General features: G+C 38.3%; 4 protein-coding genes across 4 annotated transcripts; 2 read left to right on the top strand and 2 right to left on the bottom strand.

Moving 5' to 3' along the window:
• Positions 1-9,657: 9,657 nt before the first annotated feature.
• Positions 9,658-12,066, bottom strand: LOC108571805 (plancitoxin-1). Its single transcript, XM_017933946.1, has 7 exons — positions 11,950-12,066; positions 11,256-11,378; positions 10,924-11,101; positions 10,291-10,786; positions 10,123-10,225; positions 9,910-10,048; positions 9,658-9,840 (listed from the first exon to the last, which is right to left on the bottom strand). The coding sequence occupies exons 2-7, from the start codon at positions 11,366-11,368 to the stop codon at positions 9,739-9,741; spliced, it is 1,131 nt and encodes a 376-aa protein (XP_017789435.1). The 5' UTR covers positions 11,369-11,378; positions 11,950-12,066; the 3' UTR covers positions 9,658-9,738.
• A 674-nt stretch (positions 12,067-12,740) lies between these two features.
• Positions 12,741-17,015, top strand: LOC108571780 (protein vav). The gene is made up of 9 exons (XM_017933916.1): positions 12,741-13,021; positions 13,210-13,730; positions 13,807-13,875; positions 14,541-14,721; positions 14,865-15,227; positions 15,309-15,629; positions 15,698-16,099; positions 16,172-16,443; positions 16,551-17,015. The coding sequence occupies exons 2-9, from the start codon at positions 13,321-13,323 to the stop codon at positions 16,906-16,908; spliced, it is 2,376 nt and encodes a 791-aa protein (XP_017789405.1). The 5' UTR covers positions 12,741-13,021; positions 13,210-13,320; the 3' UTR covers positions 16,909-17,015.
• A 666-nt stretch (positions 17,016-17,681) lies between these two features.
• Positions 17,682-18,944, bottom strand: LOC108571817 (torsin-1A-like). Its single transcript, XM_017933959.1, has 3 exons — positions 18,764-18,944; positions 18,390-18,655; positions 17,682-18,278 (listed from the first exon to the last, which is right to left on the bottom strand). Exons 1-3 carry the CDS (start codon positions 18,942-18,944, stop codon positions 17,682-17,684), a joined length of 1,044 nt encoding a protein of 347 aa, XP_017789448.1.
• A 720-nt stretch (positions 18,945-19,664) lies between these two features.
• Positions 19,665-21,061, top strand: LOC108571800 (cytochrome b5-like). The gene is made up of 5 exons (XM_017933942.1): positions 19,665-19,770; positions 19,851-19,998; positions 20,088-20,216; positions 20,407-20,468; positions 20,840-21,061. The coding sequence occupies exons 2-5, from the start codon at positions 19,861-19,863 to the stop codon at positions 20,922-20,924; spliced, it is 414 nt and encodes a 137-aa protein (XP_017789431.1). The 5' UTR covers positions 19,665-19,770; positions 19,851-19,860; the 3' UTR covers positions 20,925-21,061.
• Positions 21,062-21,785: the final 724 nt, after the last annotated feature.

The raw sequence follows: 21,785 nt of genomic DNA, 5'->3' as shown, positions 1-21,785 counted from the left end.
GTACGTGTGAGTTCCCTTGGAAGTGACGTCGGTAGTTGTGGATGCTCGTTATAAGGAACATCGACGTACCGTTCAAGAGGACGTCGTCGAAGAACAACTTCCGTCCAATCAACTTGGAAACAGACGGAAAATCACGCTAAACGCGTATATACCTTCTCTCTTGCTAATCAGACCGATGGAAAATGTTTCGACGTAAAGTCCTCTCCTTTCCCAACGATATTTTTAACAAACCGGAAAAATCAGAATCGTGTCACTCTGGAAGAGAGTCGCAGACTGTATAAATAAAATGATTCGCGACAAGCGAAACGAGAGCATACGACTCTTTCAAGCTGATCCCGGTTTACGAGCATGGCCAGCGAAAAAGCTGAGAATAAACGAGAGCAGCGGAACGGAATAAAATAAGAGAAAAGGGGTGAGCGGAACACAAGACCAATGAAGTCGATTCCATCTAAACTACGGAGAAGTAATAAAAAAGAATACGTAGGGGGTAGAGAGACAGTTGTTTTTTCCCACTTGACCTTCCAGTCTTCCATCTTTTCCTACCTACTCCCGCGTTGCTCTTGCTTACCCAGGCTACGAAGATCGTGTTTTACGTTGGAACCGTACACCAAGGCAAATCTTGTCAAGAGTCCCTTCTACAAAAGCGAAAAGTAAACGTTGCCGTCCTCGTTCTCGTCTTCATCGTCTTTTCTCGTCGACCCCGTTTTTTATTACGAGGATCCGCCGAGCCAATTGTACCAGCCACTTTCTACTTCCGATTTTCTTCATCTTTACCCGCGATACAACCAACGATACGTATATACACACGTACAAACCTGCGAAATTATCGTCGCTTTTATTCACCTCGGACCATTTCAACAATCGCGTGCTATCGATCTCTACGTGATAGGAAAAGAAAATCCTATTCCGTCCACCCGTTAATCCTGCGCCTCCATCTACTTACGACGTTTCGCGAAAAAAAAAAGAGAGAGTCGAAAATTAATTCGCAGCTCTATCGAACCTACCCTTCCGCTCGCTGCTGATATACTGCGCGAGTTAAATAACCCGATACCGTTCGTTCGTTCGCAGAGGACAAGAGGGAGAACAAAAGTGTCCCCTGCAATTGGGAGAGACAAAAAATTGCTGCGTGACGTTCGCAGGCCATTTGGACCAGGGCTGAATGGAAATTTGACGAGCAAGCCGAATTACTTGAAATTAATTCCCAAAGATTTTACACTATAGAACCTTTACAGAGCAGCGACAAAGCCTCAATCCCGAGCTTCGTACGTACGCATGTACTCGGGAATCTATCGTAAATCCAGCTGATTGTTCCATCCAAGTATTCTGCAAAGTTTTGGAGCGATAGAAAGAAGAAGAAACACGAGGAAACAAGTTGCGCTACGATTGATAGACGACAGCAACGAAGTGCTTACTTGTTGACAGAGTGCAACATGTATATACGTAGGTAGGTAGAGTAGAGAATACGCAGGGTGCCGGCTTATCGAGAAATTCCAAATCAAAGTTGAAATCAAGTTTGAAAAGCCGATATCTGTGTAAGATGCAGTTGCGAGGGCAGAACTCGCACGTATGGTGGAAAGTTGGAAAACGAGGAGGGTTATTTCGTCACCGATTTCGCGAGAAGGTGAGGTGTGCTGGTAGTGTATATATGTATATGTAGTAGTAGTCGACATGGCTGGCAACGTTCGCTGCTACTGGAAACGCTCGAGAGAGGCCCACTTGAATTGGAGGATGCTCCAGACAGCACGTACGAGGCCTTCCGTGTCTGTCTCTTCGCTTGGCCAGACGGACTCGACGACATTTACTGTACATACACGTATAGTGAAAAAAGAAGAAAAAAGAAGAAAAGTACTCCACTCGATGATCCGCGTGGCCGTCTTTCGAGAGAGAGAAATGCTCGAAAGCGTTGTACAATTAGAACCGGATGGAATAGGGAGAAAAGTTTCGAGATTTCCACCGCGAGATATCTACATTCTTTTAAGTACACGAATATACAACGAAAAGGCAAATCTCCCCGACGACAGAAGAGTCATTGCGAACTGTGATACTATGCCGGTAAATCTTAGCAAATCCCCACCAATGCTACGGGACCGCGAGTCTTTTTCCTTCCGGTAACCAGCAACGTATCTAACGCGCTTTTTCTCCTCTTAACGCTACGCCACCTCTCTTCCAGCTCTTCCCTTTTTTTTTAGCATTGTTTACTAAGCACAAAGCGGGATTTATCTTAACAAGTGTAGATGCGAGAAGAAAATAAGATAAAGACTTAACCAAAGCAGGAAGAGCTGCAACGAAGTAGCACGAATATCTAAACGAACCTTTCCATTAGGTTTGTCAGATTCGAGTCGGATCGGTACTCTTCGGGTCCGGATCGTTAACGATTGCTCCGCTAAAGAAGAAAGGGAAGAACCTCGACTATCGAGGGTCGTCGATGTACCTGTATCCCAAGCTGTTGTTGCTCCATTCTGCTGGCTGCGATTGTGTTTGTTACACCGGTAACTGAAAGGACTCTGCAACCGGTTAGAAACTCGTGCTACGTTTCCAAGCAGCAACCCTCTTTCCAGTCCTCGAATAGACGGCGAAAGCGAGCAAGGCGGAACCGCCACTTAAAACCAGTAAGTGGTTTGTACCGTTCGTTGCCGATTGTCTTAAGTCTGAACTGCTGATATGGGTAAACCAACGTTAAGTCTGTTCCATTTCTCCGTTCCGCACATTTCCCTCCTTCTTCCTGTTCTCCCGCGTTGCGTCTGCTTTTCCTCTTCGAATACACTTTGTCTTCTCTCGTTTTCTCCGTTTCATCTTTTCCGATGATCATCGCAACTTATCGTATTCCTTTTGCTCGCATATCAAATCCATTTCTCCAGATCCCCATTTTCGCCACGATTCACGAAACGTTTTCATTTCGACAGCTCCGCCGACGTACATTTTGTTTAGCCTGTTTCTTAAGCACGCGCATTTCCCTATCTGCCAGACAAACCTGTGCCACTCACTGGCGCATTTTCAGACCGCTAATGCAGCCCTGCGAACGGCACGCAAATGCTCTCTTCAAGTGCCTCCATCTTCGTCGAAAGAGAAGAAGGGAAAGACGAAGAGGGAACGATTCTGGTTTGCCTGTTCTACGTAGATTGCTTTTGTAAATACCGGTCGGATCTCCGGCCCGTCTAACGTTCAACGTCTGTTTCTACTTCCACGCGTTCGATGGTTCATCGAAGACACTGATTAAGACTGAAATCCCCGACGTTATCAGATTCGTCGAGAAGCTTCGAAACTTGATAGGACTCTTCTTGAAATATTTCTCGGTGACGTCGTGTAACACGAATAATACACGTTCGATCCGTGACACTTTCGGATAGAAGGGAAGAGAATTTTCCAGTTGAAACTACCGGAGGAAAATGAATTGGAAAGCAGCGGGCGAGGGTTCGATCGGGGACGGTCGGCTCGTTAGCATTTGCTCGAATCAACGAAGAAAGACGGAAGGATGAAATAACAAGAGAGAACGGAGAAGAACGGGAAAGCAAGAAGAGTGACGGAGGGAGGGAAAACTTGTTACCTCAAATCCCTAAGTAGCATGGACGCTAATGTAATATACATTCATGAGCGCCAAATCAACCCTTTCCATTGTCCAACGAAATTTGCCAGAGAACACAATGGAGACCATCCCATCTAACGCCTCTACCTACTTCATCCGCTTCGTCCCTCCGCTACCTTTATCTATCCACTGGCTTCCTTTCTACTCCCGTTCCCTCTTTAATCTGCACTAGTCATGTGTACGTTGGCTGAGGAAGCCTGTAGATTTATTTGCAGCATGTAATTGGTTCGTTTCACCCGGGGCTCTTGTCGACTAGAGCTTCGAGTTCTGTTAATACCTGTATTCCAAGAGGGAGGAAGGTGAAAATTTCACCGAGGAAAACACTCCACGAGTACTCTATATCCGTTGACCGTTCGAAATAATGGAACATAACAGATCCGTCGTTTGCAGATGGTCGGGTGTATAGCAATAAATCCATCTTCGGGCTGGCAATACGAAGGACGATCTTGTTGACGATAGACGGGAAACATTCCTCGCTCCTTTTCCTCTTATTTCCTACTTCTCCCCGGGCTTTCGCCTAGACTTGCCCCACCGAGAAGTTAAGCCCATTGATCACGCGCTCGATTACTCGGCTGGAGCTTGCCAGACACTCAGGGACAACCATTCCCTTGCATTTCTCACCTCTGCGCACCCCTCTTTCCATTTCCTTCTTCCCCTGGATCGTGTCCGCGCCAACCATCCTTCCCCAAGTGGCGCGCTCTTTTTCAAATCGAACAGCCAACTGCTAATCGACGACCGCTCTTTACAATTAACTTATTTCCAACACGATCTTTCCAAAGGTACCGAGCCAAACGGTAAAACGTCTTCAAATTCAATTGTCCCGAGAATCGAACGCTGCACGCCGCTCTTCTTTCTCTTCCTTGTCTCGAGCAACTGAAAAGTCACCATGTTACCCCGCAAGAGGGATGAAATAAGACGAGCGAAGATGAGAGTGTGGGCGGTCCCCCTAACAACGCCGTGTTCTCCGAGAAGAAAGAGTCTCGTAGGTCAACCTCGTGGTAAATGTCCAAGCAGCGTTTCGAAATATTGCGATTCCGGTCACAACTTCGCATCCGATGGCACACCAGGTCGGATAAAGCCGAAAAGCAAGACGTGTAAGTTCTACGAGGAGTCGACGCTTCAGCTTCGTGACTCGCCTTGTATCTCCGATGCTTGTGGCTTTTCTCTCTTCTTTCTTCTCCTTCTCAGCTGACTTTTTAGACGCTTTTGCGTGTAACGCCAAGAAAAATCCTCTATGCTATCGTAGCTCCTCGAACGTCTTCGGGTAATTTCAAACCCGAGCAGAAAAGCCTAACGAAACGTTCATTTCCGTTGTTAATATCGTTCCGCGACGTTACGGGATTGATTCTTCTCCTTCTCCTTCTTCTTCTTCGTGGAAAAGTTCCGGCTAACGGTGCTGGCTTCCCTCCGGGAGTTTTATTACGCCGGAGACGCGCTTATCCCAGCCACAGATTCGCGCCAACATATCCCCGGCTGTCGATAAGTCCACGGTTGTACGAGAAAGAAAAAGGGAGACGAGGTCATTTCGATTTCAGATTTCCTCGTGCACGCGACGTTCAACGATCGAACGTAGATGGGAGAGACTGTCGGAGGAGTACTACGTGCCGTGTATGTAGTACGCGAAAGGGTTGCTGACGAAAAGAAGAAAACAAAGACAAAGAGGATGCAACACCAAAAAAGGAGAGAATGCCTCTCGTGCCAGAGATGGAGATGCCAGCCAGCCGAGAGCTGCTTAGCCTGGAATTCCGTTGATGGATGGAATTCACTTCGTGCCGACGAGTAAGTATAATAGAAGTGAAGTTGGGCCTCGTGGTGCCTACTGTTGCTGAATAGAAGCTTCGTTAGGCTTTGTCTAAGCGGAGTGCTGCAGCTTTACCCCTGCCATCCGCAATTTCCACCGCCACGCAACCCTTCCAGTTTCTACCTACTTGAATTATTCTCTGCCGCGTCTCTACGACGGCCTTCTCTCTCTCTCACTCCCTAATTCCCACCCGGTTACCCTTCCCCGCGATACATCTACGTACGGGTTTCCGAGAGAAAAATGAAATATTATTACCGGAAGATTCAGCAAGGTGGAAGTAATAAGTCGACAGTTATGAGTCAACGACACTTCCGCCGTCTGATAAGTTCTCGGTAAGTACCGGAAGCTCCGGGTTGAAACTACGACGGTGATGCATTCGAGTTCGGTTACGCCGAGACAGTTGTTCGGGGTAGTTTCAGAGAACCTCCCTGATAGTTCCTACCACCTTAATGCAGTTCCCGGTACAGTAGCGATGCAGTCGCACAACAACAATAAACCTCCTACCTTCGGCCATCGCGCACTTATCGCATATTTATCTTTATTAGTCTACATTACAACGTCGTTCTACACTTTCTCGCGTTCCGTGAACGTAACGCGAGAGGAATTAAACCGGAGATTTCCATATATCGAATCAAAGATTAATACCAACGTAGTTGCACAAGGTAGCTTATAGAATATGGGTCAAACACGCTATTAAAACTTTAGTATACGTCAAACCCCTGTGATGAACGTAGCAGATGTTTCGGAAACTTGCACACACTAAGCTTATTTTCCTCTAGTGGGTACATTAATATTCGGGTCAAGGTAACCACTCGTTTCATCAGTTTCATCATATCGTCTAGCGTATATATAACAGAGAAAGGTTGTCAGCTATCCATTTATTTTAATTACATCCTGTGCATGAAATGTCCAATTCGACGAACGAACGATACGTACTTTACCCGCAACTATCACGGTCACGTGACGTAATCTTCTCCACAAAGCATATGATTAAGATGTCAGTGACTCAAACTACGTATACGCAACGAACCAGCTGCACACGCATCTCCAAACAATCTGTAACCTTACACCGTATTTACGCTGACGCATTTAGAAAAAACTGTCTTTCGCACGATAACTTGTCACTATTGGTCGTGAAAACGTAACATCGATAAGAGAGTTGACTTTGAGTTAAACCCGACACGTTTTCCCCTACGATAGAGGAAACCACGCTGCCAGTTTGCAGAATGAATATTAAACTTCATCTACAGATATCTCTGTTACATACATACATATGCATAGCCTCTTACTCGAATCTAGAGACACGTGTAACATCGATTACGACCTTAACCTATGTACATATATTCCTTATCGTTTTCACGAGCTTGTTCGTTGAAACAATTTCTTTGTAAATTTCTAACCTTTATACATACATACGTAGAAAGTATGATCAAAATATATATCGCAATTTTGGAAAATATAACGGTCGACAAAAGTGTCTTTCACTTTTGCTATTCCGCGTCGTTCGATGTGTTTCCATAGAAACGAAAACAAAGTTAAGGAACGCAAGTTGACGCAACCTGACTGACGTTTTAAACTGTTATCTCCTCGTGTTTTTCTCAATTCGTTCGAATGTTCCGCGAACATGCGTACAAATTTCGATGCCTGACCGATTTTACAATCTCTCTGTTTCCCATCGCTTACGTATGCTCTTCGTCGTGAAGAATTCCCACCATTTACGCCCTCTAACGACAACGAACGAAATTGTCAAATGACGCAGTTATGAAATTTCACGGGATCAGCGTTTTGATATTGGTAGAAAGTAAAGAATAAGCAAAAACGTCCTTCCATAATTCGGTGAAAAGTTCTTCGTCGTAACGTAACCTAGTTTTTGGAATTTACGTTGACCAGTAGCAATAATCTTGCATCGTTTACTTACCAAAGTGCGACAATCCGTTGCAGTGACGGCAAGTTTCGAGGCTGATATCTCGTTACGTACGTAAAAGCCGACAGAGCCTCATTTCCAACTAAAAGGAACCACTATGATTTCTCTCTCACACACGATATGAATAGGTATAAGGCAATATTAAAGTTCACGTAGGGCTATCTGGTACGATACATACGTGTACATAAACTATAGACACGAAGCTCGGCGGTAAAGACGGCAGGATGTTGGTAACCGGAGGAAAAAGGACGGCGGAAGCTGGCGCATGCGCTATACCAGTGTGCTTAAGTATACACGCGAAGCACGACACACGACGGTTCCGTGCATATAACGTTGCGCGTATATTTGGACGGTGCACAGGATTTTAGTATGCAGAACAGGGTGCCTTTAATGCTGAAATATCGCTGCGAACACCGCAGCGTCGTCTTCTCGTCTTTCCTTGCCGCCAAAATTTCATGGCCTTTTACGACACCACTATGTGCTTCAACCGAAATCTGTGCCCCATCGAGCACGCCAGCTCAAAACGGTACGTGACGTGAAATATATCAGTGGTATTCAACTAGCCTGTCATACGATCTTGTCACTTTTTTTTTTTCACCTCTTCACTGTACGCGAAAATTATAATATACGCTTTCTCTTTTCCACGCACGTGCATTAAACAAAATTCACGCATCGATCTCAAGTGGACGCTCGTCGGAATCTCGATTGCGATCGATGTATACGAATCGATTTCCTCGTGGTATCGGCCAAGTATCGAAAATCAGAAATACCAGTTTCGACTTTTCTTTCGTGTCGCAGAAATGATATAAACATGTATACATATACGGGGGATAGGCTCTAAGAAATTGACCGAATGTTGCCAGCTGCCAGATCTCTATTAAAGGAATCCCTACGTTCCTGCTCTTAATCCCCTTTCAGCAGCAGCCAGCTTGTTTTTCCAAGCATCCGCTTCCAGATGCTTTACCGAACTCTCTCGCTTCTTGTTTTCGCCGTTGTTTTGTCTCTTGGCAGCGGGCGTCGGTTCATTCACGCCTCGATGAACACCCGCCAATTTCAACCCTCTCTCCACCCTCTCCCACCTATCGGCCTTTTCATCCAAACCAGTTTACCTCTCTTCTCTTTCCCCTTTCGTTATCCTAACGTTTCTCCGGTGATTGACGAGGACGTGTCGACGTTATTGCGCCTCGCTTAACACCGCGCTACATTCCATTATTAATTTACACTCACGCGAACCGGTGAAACTGAACGAGCGAACGGAAAGTTATCTTTATCAGCGATTACGACAAGTAGGTGTACGTTAGAACGTTAAATGCTGTTCGTTCTGTAAAGTAATCTTGCAGGAAACACGGAATTAGATGGAAATAGGGAAATGAACAATTCCACACTCCGTTCAACATTCTATATACAATACACGTGTACGTATGTATATCGTATACCGAACTGCATACGTATATACATATCTCTCCATCTGATTGGTTGCGATCACATTGTAATGAATATGAATACACGATACGTGTTATCGATACATGTATCTATATACATATATATGTACATATGTACATATGTAAAGTTGTATGGGTGAGCGTTACATACGCTTTCCAATTAAAGAAATGTGAAATATCGAATGAATCGATCAAAGGTGAATGGCATGATATAACGTTCGTAATAAGAGCAAGTAATCATCACTGCTGATAATCGGAATAGCTCTCGTCGATGCAGTATTTAGAGAAGCTTTTTTTTTCCTCCGCGAGGAAAGAAATCTCTGAAACAAAGTCTATCAAAGGGATGGAGAAACTTGAAACGGGCGATAAAGAGCGGGCCGAAGTTCAGTCGATTTCTTGGAATTTTCATTAAAGAGCAAATCGTTCCTCTCTCCTTCCGCTTACTAAACCTCGGCAACCTTCTTTTTTCTTTCATTAACGGCACGTCGAGCTACTCTGCAATTTCCTTAGGTAGACAATAAGCACGGTTGAGAAAAGGGAAGACGAAACGAGAGTCGGTGCAGGAGGAGCCGCTACTGCCTTTCATAAAATCCAATTTAAGAACTGCTTCTGATCCACGTCGTTCGTCCTTATTCCACAGTAATAAAGAGCTACCGAGACCTCTTCTTTATACACTTGCAAGTAAACTGCAGTTAATATGACGGTTACTACTCTGTGTACTCGCACTGGTGTTGCGGACGTTTACGATGCATATTAACGAAAACATCCGTTGTGTGGTTAATGTATAGCCGATCGAGACGTTCTTGTTGCCGTTGCAATTATTACACATATTGCTTTTACACATATTGCATTTTCTCTTTTCGTTAGTTTTTATTATTCTTTAAACTTTAACAGGATTTAATTTCGTATTATACCTACGTTTAACGCGGTCATTTTTACTGCATCAAACTACCAATCAACATATTAAAACATGCTAAAATCTTTAATTCTAAGAGCAAGGCTCTACGTCGTTTACAACATCGCGATAATTAACCCACAATTGCGGCTGGTTGAAACACACAGCTCCACCACCTCGAGAAAATTGTGTGTCCTAAAGAAATAGTAGTTTGAATATGCGGTAAATCCAAATATTTGTACATCGCTAATGGATAAAACTTACGGCTCTGTTTATGTCCCCAATACAAACCCAACGATCGTCTGATTTTTTGTTGATTGTAATTGCCCATTTAGAGTGATCACGAGTACTGGTATAATCAGCGTTGGCCGCCTCGAATTTCAGAGTTTTAACGTTGTAAATTCTGAAGAATGGACAAATTCGTGAGACGAAGAAATCAAAGCGATATCCACGATGAGGATAAGAAACCGACGTTACCTTCTACGACTACAAGTTGACGGTAATTTTCCTCGGCCGTTCAACCACGACTGAACGTCTAAATTCGATTGTAATTGTGGCGCAACAAAGTCGGCGTATAACTCTGAAAAATTCGACATTTGTTAACGGAAGAAAGATTCGTAACTATTGTGTATAATGTTTAATTACCTTTTCCCCACTTCCCGTCCTTCGCGAACGATGTGAATTCAAAAGATCCCAACGATTTTATAATAGCTTTGTGATTATAAGGAGGATTTTTAATGTGTTTCTGATTAGTCGCATTCGTCAGCGTTGGGTACTGATTCCCGAGAGTTTCGGGAATATTTTTTCCATACACCGCTACTTCGTTGTACATTAATTGTTTGCCGACAATGTCGAATTGATCACTACCAAGAGAAATACAGAGAAAACTCTGTCCATAATACGTTCCACTTTCTGGATAATCGTATTTCCCCGTGATAGTGATATTTTCTTTTTTTCCTGGACGGGTATGCAAGCCAGCTTTGGGTACCGGAGGAAAATTTGGCACGCTGTGAATTAACCAAAAGCCTCGATCTCTATTTGCCATCACTACACCTTTCGTGTGACCATAATTTTGAGACACCTCGCCTGAGGACGGCGGACTGTCGTTATATAAATTCCATAAATTTTCATCCTCGTTTCCCTGCACGATAAATCACGAGGAAAAGTTGGGTAAGTCGCCATAATTACCGCCGATATCTTACCATTGAAACGTTAAAGCTAAATACCCTCATAATTACTACACAAGTCTGCAGCGTTAAATGTTCTGTAAATGCTTACGCGATCGTAAAGAGGCGCTAATGTGATTCCAGGGATGGAATTGTTCCAAGCTATGGGCCTAGTGGACAATCGCCAGCCAGTTCCAATGGTTAGATTTGTTATGTACAGATAAGCAAGGCCTTTTCTAATCAGAGGATTACTACTTGTGTGAATTTTCGGCAACTTATACAGCACATACCTGAAATAGCATAATTCTTACGTTAATTCAATATAACCATTACCGTCGCATAATTTTCGTCAAATTAATCGTATTAAGAATGTTTCATCGATGAATCACGATGAAATCACGACGTTTTCAAAATTACGTAGGAAACAACTGTATAAACACTTACCAATCCACCGGTACGTTATTTTCATCTCTACATTGTAATTGGTCGTTGGATAAGAAACCGTATGTAACATCACATACGATGAGAAATGTGATCGCGTAAAATAGAACTTGCATTATAATTTTGCTGTAATACGAAAGAAACATTTGTACAATTCCGCCTGAAATCTAAATCGAACGAGTGTCGTTTAAAGGCAGGTATTACGTATTCACGAAATGAAGTCATAATGGAATCTTAAAATATTACGATGATTCAAAGTGCCGTTAAACTGAAATCATATTTATTATCAGACGATTGAAAGCTTAAGAGTCTCGTCTTACTTTCGATCGAGATTATTTTAATTAACTTTAAACAGGCACTCGTTTCCTATTTGTCCAAGGATTATTTTCAAATACGGACGAATCTTTCGCGCTCAAATACCTCTTTGTTCTCTCTAAGCGGTACACTTCAATTCGCGAACATAGGTATACAAGCATTCTACAAAGTTGTTTGAATTATTTCACCAAGATAGTAACAAACGCGATAGAATACAATTTGTGACGTTTTGAAAAATTTTTGAAAAATATCGATTAGACGAAATATTCGATAAATTCTTCAATTATTTTTTCAATTAGACATGTAGTATTTACGATTTGTGCAGCAACGTATACGCTACATGTGAATTGAATCTAATCTACATGTAATATTATAGAAATACCTGCGTATCGTAATGTATCACTAATAAAATACAACACTACTCGATAACTTTTCAAATAATGTTACTACTGTCATTCCACTAGATATACTGCACATATGTACATCCAAGTACCCATAAGAATGTATCACCAAGAACTATAAATGGAACACCACCTTACTACGTCATATCACTGTATTCATCCCATTGGCTGATCAGCAGTACATTCGCTTTCAAACAATATGTTCATCATGTTTGTAATAATAAAATAAAATAAAATTTTTCAAGCATTTAGTTATCATCTTTATTTTGTCCTTATTATCCTAGTATAATAATATACATATACATACATATGTATATACGAATTTTATGCGTAAATATACGAAAAATAAAATTAAATATTTCCCATATATATCGTTGAATCTTTAAAGAAACCATATATCTCACCATTCCGCCTTTGCATATTACTATTGTCACTCTTACGGATCTTTTTAAACATACAATGAAATTTTTTATTTACATGCTAAACAATTGAGAAACATTCTTTCATCGATTTAACCCATGCTTTATTGACAATTGTTGTCAATGGTAAAAGTATTATATTTTTATGAATAAGTTTGAAACGCATCTGAAATTTATTGCTGCGCAGTTCGGAAATTGATCAAATTCAACTATTTAACAGTACCCATTTTCGAAATTTTTAATGTAATATTCGATACACAAACATTTAGCTCCATCTATGGTTGAACAGGTAAAACAAAGGTTGCAACAAGATTTATGATATGATCGACTGCAGTGAAGTAGCAATATGGCGATCGTAAGTTGCAGCGAGCCGAACGTCATAATATTACAATGAGAAACGAGGCATATCGTGCGAAGTAATAATCACGTACTAAAGTTGCAACTCGACGAAATGCTTTCTTAGCAATGACACTGCCAACGAACCATTTTAAGCGGCATTATAAATTCCGTTGAGATATCTGTAAGAACCGACACGGAACACAATAATGAGTTCTTTTGTCGAATTTATTACAGAATATTCTTAACACTGACAGAAGAACGAAGAAATAATTCATACATTCTTCGTCGAATAGAGGTATATCTTCAAAAATACTATTCATTTTAATTGTACATGTACCATCATATTTTTTATCTTGATGCAACTCTGATAGTTTTATCTATTAAAATTCACACTGCCTGATGTGATTTCATTTTATTCTTTTTATCTGTCAAAGTGTATCTGTATAAACTGTTATTTTCAATCGTGCCTTCGTATTTTTACAGTTTCTTAGCATAAGAAAATACATCTATGAAACCTTTATGGCCTAATGCATTATACACTGAAAGAATACTTATAGCCTTTTAATATTTTATATTAAAACAAAGAGAAAGAAAATGAGCAGAATAGAAAGCAACTCTGATAATGGAAGTGGTTGGCATGAATGTGCCAAATGGTTAACAAGATGTGGAGCTTTAAGGGCAGATCATAAAGCAAATTGGCCACAGGCAACTGCAGTTGACTTAGCATACACATTAAGAGATGGTGTATTGCTATGTAATCTTCTAAATACAGTAGATCCTGGTTGTATAGATATGAAGGATGTCAATCAAAAACCACAAATGGCACAATTTTTATGTTTAAGAAACATCAAAGTATTTTTATCAGCATGTTCAACTACTTTTGGCTTATCTGATTCTGATCTTTTTGAACCTTCCATGCTGTTTGATCTGTCAAATTTTCATCGTGTATTATGTACTCTATCTGCTTTGTCCAATTGTATTCGTTTAAGACGCAAAGGTATTCTGTAAGTAATTAATCACCACAGATTCTTTTATCCACAAAGTGTATTATTTGAATCTAACAACAAGTACTTGTTACAGTGGTTTCTCTGTAGGCCATGGTAGATCACAAAAAGATATTTATAAGGATTTACAAAGTGCTGGTGCAGGGTAAGCATCATCCAAAGTTTCCATGCAATTTCGTTATAATTTTAGAGTTCAAACAAATTATAGTGTACAAACAATATATGTATTTTCCTTGAAGATAGAAGGTTTATAAAATTATCATAAAAATTAACATATATAAACAAGACGTATTATTTGATAAACAGTGTAACTTTATAATAACTTCTATCAATGGGTTTAGCCCCACAACAGGAGTGGGGACATTTACCATGAAACCTAAGGGTATGGATATAGATGAATCCCAAGTATATCAGGAATTACTTTGTTTCTCGGGTAATTCGCAACACGACTGGCCTTCCACAGAGAAGGTATCTGTCGTTTGCAATTTAAAAGTTTAAAGATTTTGCAACACAAGTACCAAACATCACTGTACTTCGTTGTTAAATGAAATAGCGATTGTACGTTATATGAAGTACGAATGGAAATTATGTAGAAATATTTATTTGCGAAATTAATTCGGTACAGTGATACTGGCACTATTTGAAACTTTATTCTGCATTTGCTCAAAATTCTTATGTGTTAAACTATTGTAACGTTATTGTTAGTAACGAGATCTATCTACCGTTGCTACAAGTAGTTTAAGTTCGCAAGAAATTCTATTTTTTTTCATGCATGGATAGTGCATGGCTGTTTATATTTTTATGCTAAAGCCGTGAGGATGAAGGTCGTCGCAGAAGATTTAGAAGGCGTGAGGGCGATGAAGCAGGTGGAGGAGGGGACAATGAAGAAGAAGAAGATGGATATGGAGCATACTGCAGCCATGCTCAAAGTGAAGAAATCTACCAGGACCTTTGTAGTCTACACTTGCCACCTCCTCCATCTGTTGCACAGGTCGTTATATTTTTGTGTTTTCCATTTGTTTGCAGTCGCCGAAAATTTATAGCGCTGATAATTGGTCTTGCGATGCTTCGTAGTATTTTGTATTTCGTATTGTCTATTGCAAACAGAATTTTAAATCAACCTCTATAAAACAGGATGGTGCAATCTCTGGAGGTGAAAAAAGGGATTATGTAATACAAGAACTCGTCGAAACGGAACGAAATTATTCAGAGGTCCTTAACAGTTTACTTAGACATTTTGCCAGACCCCTTTCTTCGTTACTGCGACATGAAGACTGTGCGCGCATTTTTTTTGGCATAAAGGAACTCGCAGAAATTCATGCCGGTTTTCATAGTCAGCTTCGAAAAGCAAGGACTGGTGCTGCTTTAGCACAAGTTTTCCTCGATTGGCGAGAAAAGTTCCTTATTTACGGCGATTATTGTGCAAATCTAACTCTTGCTCAGAATACGTTGCAAGAAGCGTGTGCACGTAATGAATTAGTTAATCAAGAAGTTATTGTAAGTTTTAAAATCATCCATCCCCCTTTATTCCACGATGATGTTTGAACAAATGTAATGAACATTTCTTTTTTCTCACAGCGGTGTCAACAAGAGGCAAATAACGGAAAATTTAAATTGCGCGACATACTGTCTGTTCCAATGCAAAGAGTATTAAAGTACCACTTATTACTAGATAAACTAGTAGAAGAAACTCCATGCGACTGGTTGGAAGATAGACGACAGCTTGGAAAAGCTAGAGAAGTAATGGTCGATATCGCACAATATATCAACGAAGTGAAACGTGATTCGGACACGTTAGACATTATAAGAGATATCCAAGCATCGATCATTGATTGGGACGTTCCAGAAGATGCACAGTTGAAAGATTTTGGACGACTACTTCGGGATGGAGAGCTTAAGGTATTCATTTCTTAATAATCGTCTGTTAAAGTTAGGAACGTGAACGACATATTAGAATCGTATTTCAGGTAAAAGCTCACGGTGATCAACGAATGAAAGCTCGTTACGCATTTGTTTTCGAACAAGTAGTATTAATTTGTAAAGGTAGAGGAGAGCAGTATTGCTATCGCGAAACATTACGCCTAGATGATTATCGTGTAGAAGATCCTACATCAAGACGAACACTCGGTAGAGAAATTCGATGGACCTATCAATGGTTACTTGTCCATAAACAAGAATATACAGCATATACTTTGTACGCAAGAACGGAAGAACAAAAGCAAATGTGGATCAAAGCATTACAAGATGCAATGGATAATGTTAATCCTGCTGCGTGTCGCAACACAAATCATAAGTTCAAACTTACAACATTTGACACTCCACGTAGTTGTCAGCAATGTCGTAAATTTTTAAAAGGTCGAATTTTTCAGGTAAAGTGTTACCAATACAAACATATGAAATATTTTCATACAAATTTATTGTCCAATCGTTTATTCGAATAGGGATATCGATGTGAAGTTTGTCGCCACGCTGTGCACAAACAGTGCATTGCACATTCGGGTCGGTGTACGCCGGCACCACCGCCACCACCACCTCCGCCCCCTTTACCATGCGAACGTGCTCTCTCGGTAAAATTGTGGTTTGTGGGGGAAATGGGACGTGACACGGCATCAAACAAATTAGAACCTCGGGAAGATGGTACATATATGTTGCGAGTACGGCCTGCAGGGCAATCACGTTTAAAACACGAAACCAATTACGCTCTTAGTATCAAGTAAGAGATTGACATGTGTATTTTGTGTCTAATTTCTTCTCTCTCTCTCTCTCTCTCTCTCTCTTTTTTTTTCAACTGTTAACCTTAATTTTTAAAATATGTTACAGGGCAGACGGAGCGGTAAAACACATAAGAGTATTTAAACGTGACGCAGATGGCGCTGATGTATATTATCTCAGTGAATCTCGATTTTTTAAAAGTGTAGTTGAACTTGTTGAATATTATGAACGGGCATCGTTGTCGGAGAATTTTGAAAAATTAGATCAACGCTTGTTATGGCCGTATAGACGTGTATTAGCTAAAGCATTGTTTGATTTTCGTGGAGAAGAACGAAATCAGTTAAGCCTACGACGAGGTTGTAGAGTTGTAGTATTGAGCAAAGAAGGTGATGCCAAAGGATGGTGGAAAGGAAAAATAGGAGATCAAGTAGGATTTTTTCCAAAGGAATACGTTGAGGAAGAATAACCGTAAATTATATTAAACTTAGATACTTCTTCGATGTGATAGCACGACGATCAAGAATATTTTGCATATTAATCACGGTGTCATCGTGCAATGATCATATTTTACTAAGGCACCTCTCAGTGGAGAACGAAAAGAGAAGAAATAAACTATAATATAATGCATTTTTACAATACATAAAATATATAAAGTTTCATTTTCACACATTACCATCGTTATAAAAATACAGTTTATTTTGTTCTCTTCATTTGAGGTTGTACTGTATCACAATTATATAAATAGAACGTACACATTCGTATACGGCAACCGAACGTATAAAATCGATTATATTTAGCTACTTGTATAGACAAAAAGAATATAATTATTTTTCGGTACAATATGACAGTACGGATAAAGTTAAAAAAAAAAAAAGTCATAAAGATTAAAGTTGTTTATTCCTGTATATTAGAATCACACGGAAAAAACATATTGCCAAATGTTTATACTTCTAGGCAACTTTCTTCTTGATGACTATATTTTAAAGTCAATTGCCAAGCCTCAATTGTATATACTGTAAATCTGTACTGTTAATGATAAAAATTTTAGCTATTTCATAAATATAAACATACACATACATAAATATATAAACAATCGCTACATGTATTATTGTAACAAATTAATTGTACTATTTTTTTAACTGTTATGCATTTTCTGATTGTGCCAATAAGAATAATCAATAAAACTTAGGTCTTATTAAAATGTTAACATAAAAAAGAAGTAATGCTTATGCATAACATTTAAAATTCCAATTTTTCCTTCCTTCTAGCATATATATTAGCTGCTACTTTCTGTTCTAGTCTTTTGCACCCAGCATATGCATAGAGATTATGCGGTGGGGGTCCAAAAGTCACATGTGATAAACCTTCTTCAATCATTTCATCAGTAGGTTCTACTCCTCTATCTTTGAAAGCTCTTTTTAAACATCTTTTCACATGTTTTTCTTCAAGTGGTAAGAAAGGGACATAATGGTCTATAACATTAGAGTCTATTGTATCACTATGATAAAAACCACCTTTTTCATTAAATGCTCCAACACTTATCAGATTTTCAAAGTCTTGAATCCTAGCCATAGTTCTCAGTTTCCCTTTTTCCCAGAGTGTTAATAAATGTTGTATGATTCGTGTACTGCCCGTATTAGATAAAAATATGTAAATTGCTTTCCTTGTATTTACAGAATAGCTAGCATGTCTCCATGATTTGACCCATGTATTATAATCCAAAAATGGTACAAGAACGTTCAACAAACCCTCTGGCATTTTATCCACTTCATCAAACACAAACATTGATCTTTCACATTTTTGTAAACTATTAATAATAATTTTATATAATTCCTCCTATAATGTACAAAATAATATATTATAAAATGCTACATATGTATATGTAAGTGTGTTCACAATCTATTTAAGGGTCATAGAGTAACTTTGTAAGTAAGACTAAAGGTATACCTTATAATCATTTACTTTTTCTTGCAAAGGAAAGTCATTGCGGCCATTGAAAAAATGATAAAATTCACTCTGATCGCCTTTCTTGTAAAGGAACTTGGCAATCATTTGAGTCATGTAAGTTTTACCAGTTCCTGGTGGGCCATGAAAGCTCATACTCAAAGCTTTTGGAGGATTAGAGGAAGTTAAATGTCCACGTAAAGCATTGATAACTATACGATGAACAATTTCTTGCCCATAAAGCTCTTTATGAAGAATGGTATCCAACTCTAAAATAGTCATGTGCACATATACATATAGATATATTGAGTTAATGATAAACATAAATTCTTCTAGTAATAATCGGAAACGTTTAATTTTTAATTTAATCTACGTACCATCAATATCAGGGGAAACATATTCGTCGGTACAACATTCCATATAATTACATTTTATGTATTCCATTATCCTACCAATTTTACTAAATCCAGAGAATACCGAGTTAAACGAAAAATCACATTTTACACGAGTTGTTAAACTACTAACAATAAGTACCGGTAAAAGCCCGGCAAAATTCATTTTATATCACTATCTGATTATTATTATCTAATCATATTCTACAAAATTTGAGCATTACTTGTTGAATCTGAAATAAAATGTTCAAAATGAATTACCACAACACAAATTTAAATAACGTTTGTTCGTATTCTTACAAAGGCACAACATACGATGTAAACACTAACATTCTAAAAAGTATTTCAATTTGTAACCATCAGTTCAGATTCTTGGATAAAGAATAAGACTTCCTATTGGTTCAACGTTGAAATGCATAATTTTCAACTATTAATTGAAAATTGGTATAAGGAATACCAATAAGTACAATGAAATTAATTTATGTTTTTGCTTAAAAATAATTTTTAACACTACTATTGCGTCAATAAGAACTTTTATCTTCTAACAAGCAATTACTCGTTGTAGTAAGAAATAGGCCTTAAAATTCTACAAAAGTTTCATATTATATAATAGCTGATATGCGTCAAATATTTAATTTATATGTACATGCCTATTTATTTTTCTTACGAAATTGTTTTTATTTTATACTATAAAATTACTGTAACATTTTTTAACATTAAACGAAATATCGATTAAGAACAATTTACAATGAAGAAAAGTTACTGACAGCCTTGAAATAATAAAGGAAAAATACAAAGCTTTTTAACACTCAATATTACTATCATAGATGAGTGTAAATTCGCATTATCGAAATATACTAACCGATTCACTAAATTCAGACTATAGCTGCGGTCGCAGCTAACGGATAAGTTACCGTATAAGATTTTTACGCGATTTTCACTAGTTAAACGAAGGATAGCGTAATAATAACTTGAACAATACGTTATTAACTGTATTCAATATTTTATTCATTTCTTTCAGTAATATCTATACAATATTCGTACATCTACTATAAAATTTTGTCTACTGCAGAAGAAAAAATATGGCGCTCGAGAATTCTACTGTTGATGCCGTTTGTACGAAAGTATACACGCGGGAAGAAGTTGCTAAGCATACTGATAGAGACGATTTGTGGCTTATTATTAACCGTAAAATTTACGATGTGTCTAAATTTATCAGTGTAATTATATATTTCGTACTATTTTCGAAGAACCTATCGGTCGGATACAAACGCATGTAAAAATATTTCTTTTATATTTGAAATTTAAGCATCCGGGTGGAGACGAAGTTCTTATGGAACAAGGTGGTCGAGATTGTACAGAAGCCTTCGAAGATATCGGTCACTCAAGTGATGCAAGAAAATTGATGGAAATCTTTAAGATTGGAGAATTAGCAAAAGTAAGTGTAAGATTTAAAAGTGTCAATGTGTCATACTTCCTATTTCTGTATTATCAATAAGAATTGATGGAAATCTTTAAGATTGGAGAATTAGCAAAAGTAAGTGTAAGATTTAAAAGTGTCAAAGCAATGTTTAGAGCATTGCAGAAATGTCGTTTCTTCTAAATGGATGAAAATTTATGAATTTTAGGAGGAAGGAGAAGAGGAACAAATGTGTGAATTAAATCATCTGCCTGATGGAGATAGTTCTAGGTATAACATTTTCTTAAATAAATTATTACTACCATGTGCACCATATATACTAAAAATGATTACTAACAAAAGCATTACAGGTATATAATTTTGTTACTAACATTTTTCTGCATTAGTGTTGTACTTGTCATTGTTCAATTATCCATACTCATTGGATAGCACAATTAAGAATTGAAGTTTATTATAGGAAGATGCTTATTTCTTTCTTAACAATATACTTATGTGCCTTTTTCTGATACATTGCAACAACATGTATTATATCATCTGTAAGTTACATTTGTGCTATCCAAGTCGTAACATTATTTAAATTCAAAATGTGTGATGTGCAAATAGTCGATGCTGCAACGTGATGTGATGATTGGCAATTGCAGTGGTTCTTGGAGATCGTGGCTGATTCCTATTGTACTTGGGGTGCTGGCAACTCTTGTCTACCGTTATTTTATTAAAGCACATTGAAGCATTCCCAATATTTATTTTTTTGTAATTTGTACTATACATAAATGATCATTATAAATAATTAATGAAAGAATATTATGTACATTGCACATAATTACAGTCTTGTTTTATAACATGAAACTGCACGCAAAAGCTGGCCTGGCATAAAAATATTTGTAAAACAACCATTCATTTGTTTTATTAAAAGTTGAATTTCAATATGAAGTAAGAAGAATATATTGACTATAAGTATACACAAATAAATTACTTTTGTTTACATATTTCTACCGAGTTTCGTTTGAAATAGAGGAAGAAAATTTGGTTCTGAAAGAAGAGATACTTAAAGGAAAGATTTTTTTTAAAGGTCCATTAAATACTACAAAACACTTAAAAAGCTATCTTTGTATATGCAAATGTTGTTATTACACCTGATTAAAATAAATAAGTATATAAGAAGCACATAACGAACTAAATATTGCTTAAAAAATTACAAATGATATTTAAATGATTGTTAAATGTGTATTTGTCACTGTTAAAAAAACATTTGAAACAAGTTGATGTATATAAATGATAATGCAAGATTTTTACGTTTATAATGTATACGTGAGAGATTACTATAGTTTCAAGTTAAAAGTTATGAAATTTTTATTGTAAAATTATGTATATGATAAAAATAAACTGCGTTTTGTTATATTTCCTAAATTGCATTCGATAAGTTGAATCTTTTTAAAAATATACGACACAATGTAGTTATTGTTTATTTCACATATACACGATACAATATAGTACAATATTCAGTTAATATTTTACGAGATAAAGCAACTTCCGAAATCGTGGACATGACCCGCAGTTGTGAGGTAAGACTCCTTTGTCGATAACATT

The sequence above is a fragment of the Habropoda laboriosa genome, unplaced genomic scaffold (genome assembly GCF_001263275.1).
Source record: "Habropoda laboriosa isolate 0110345459 unplaced genomic scaffold, ASM126327v1 scaffold99, whole genome shotgun sequence".
In the NCBI taxonomy this organism is placed as follows: domain Eukaryota; kingdom Metazoa; phylum Arthropoda; class Insecta; order Hymenoptera; family Apidae; genus Habropoda; species Habropoda laboriosa.
Note: the sequence above shows the minus strand (reverse complement) of the source record. Positions and strands in the feature narration are given on the sequence as shown.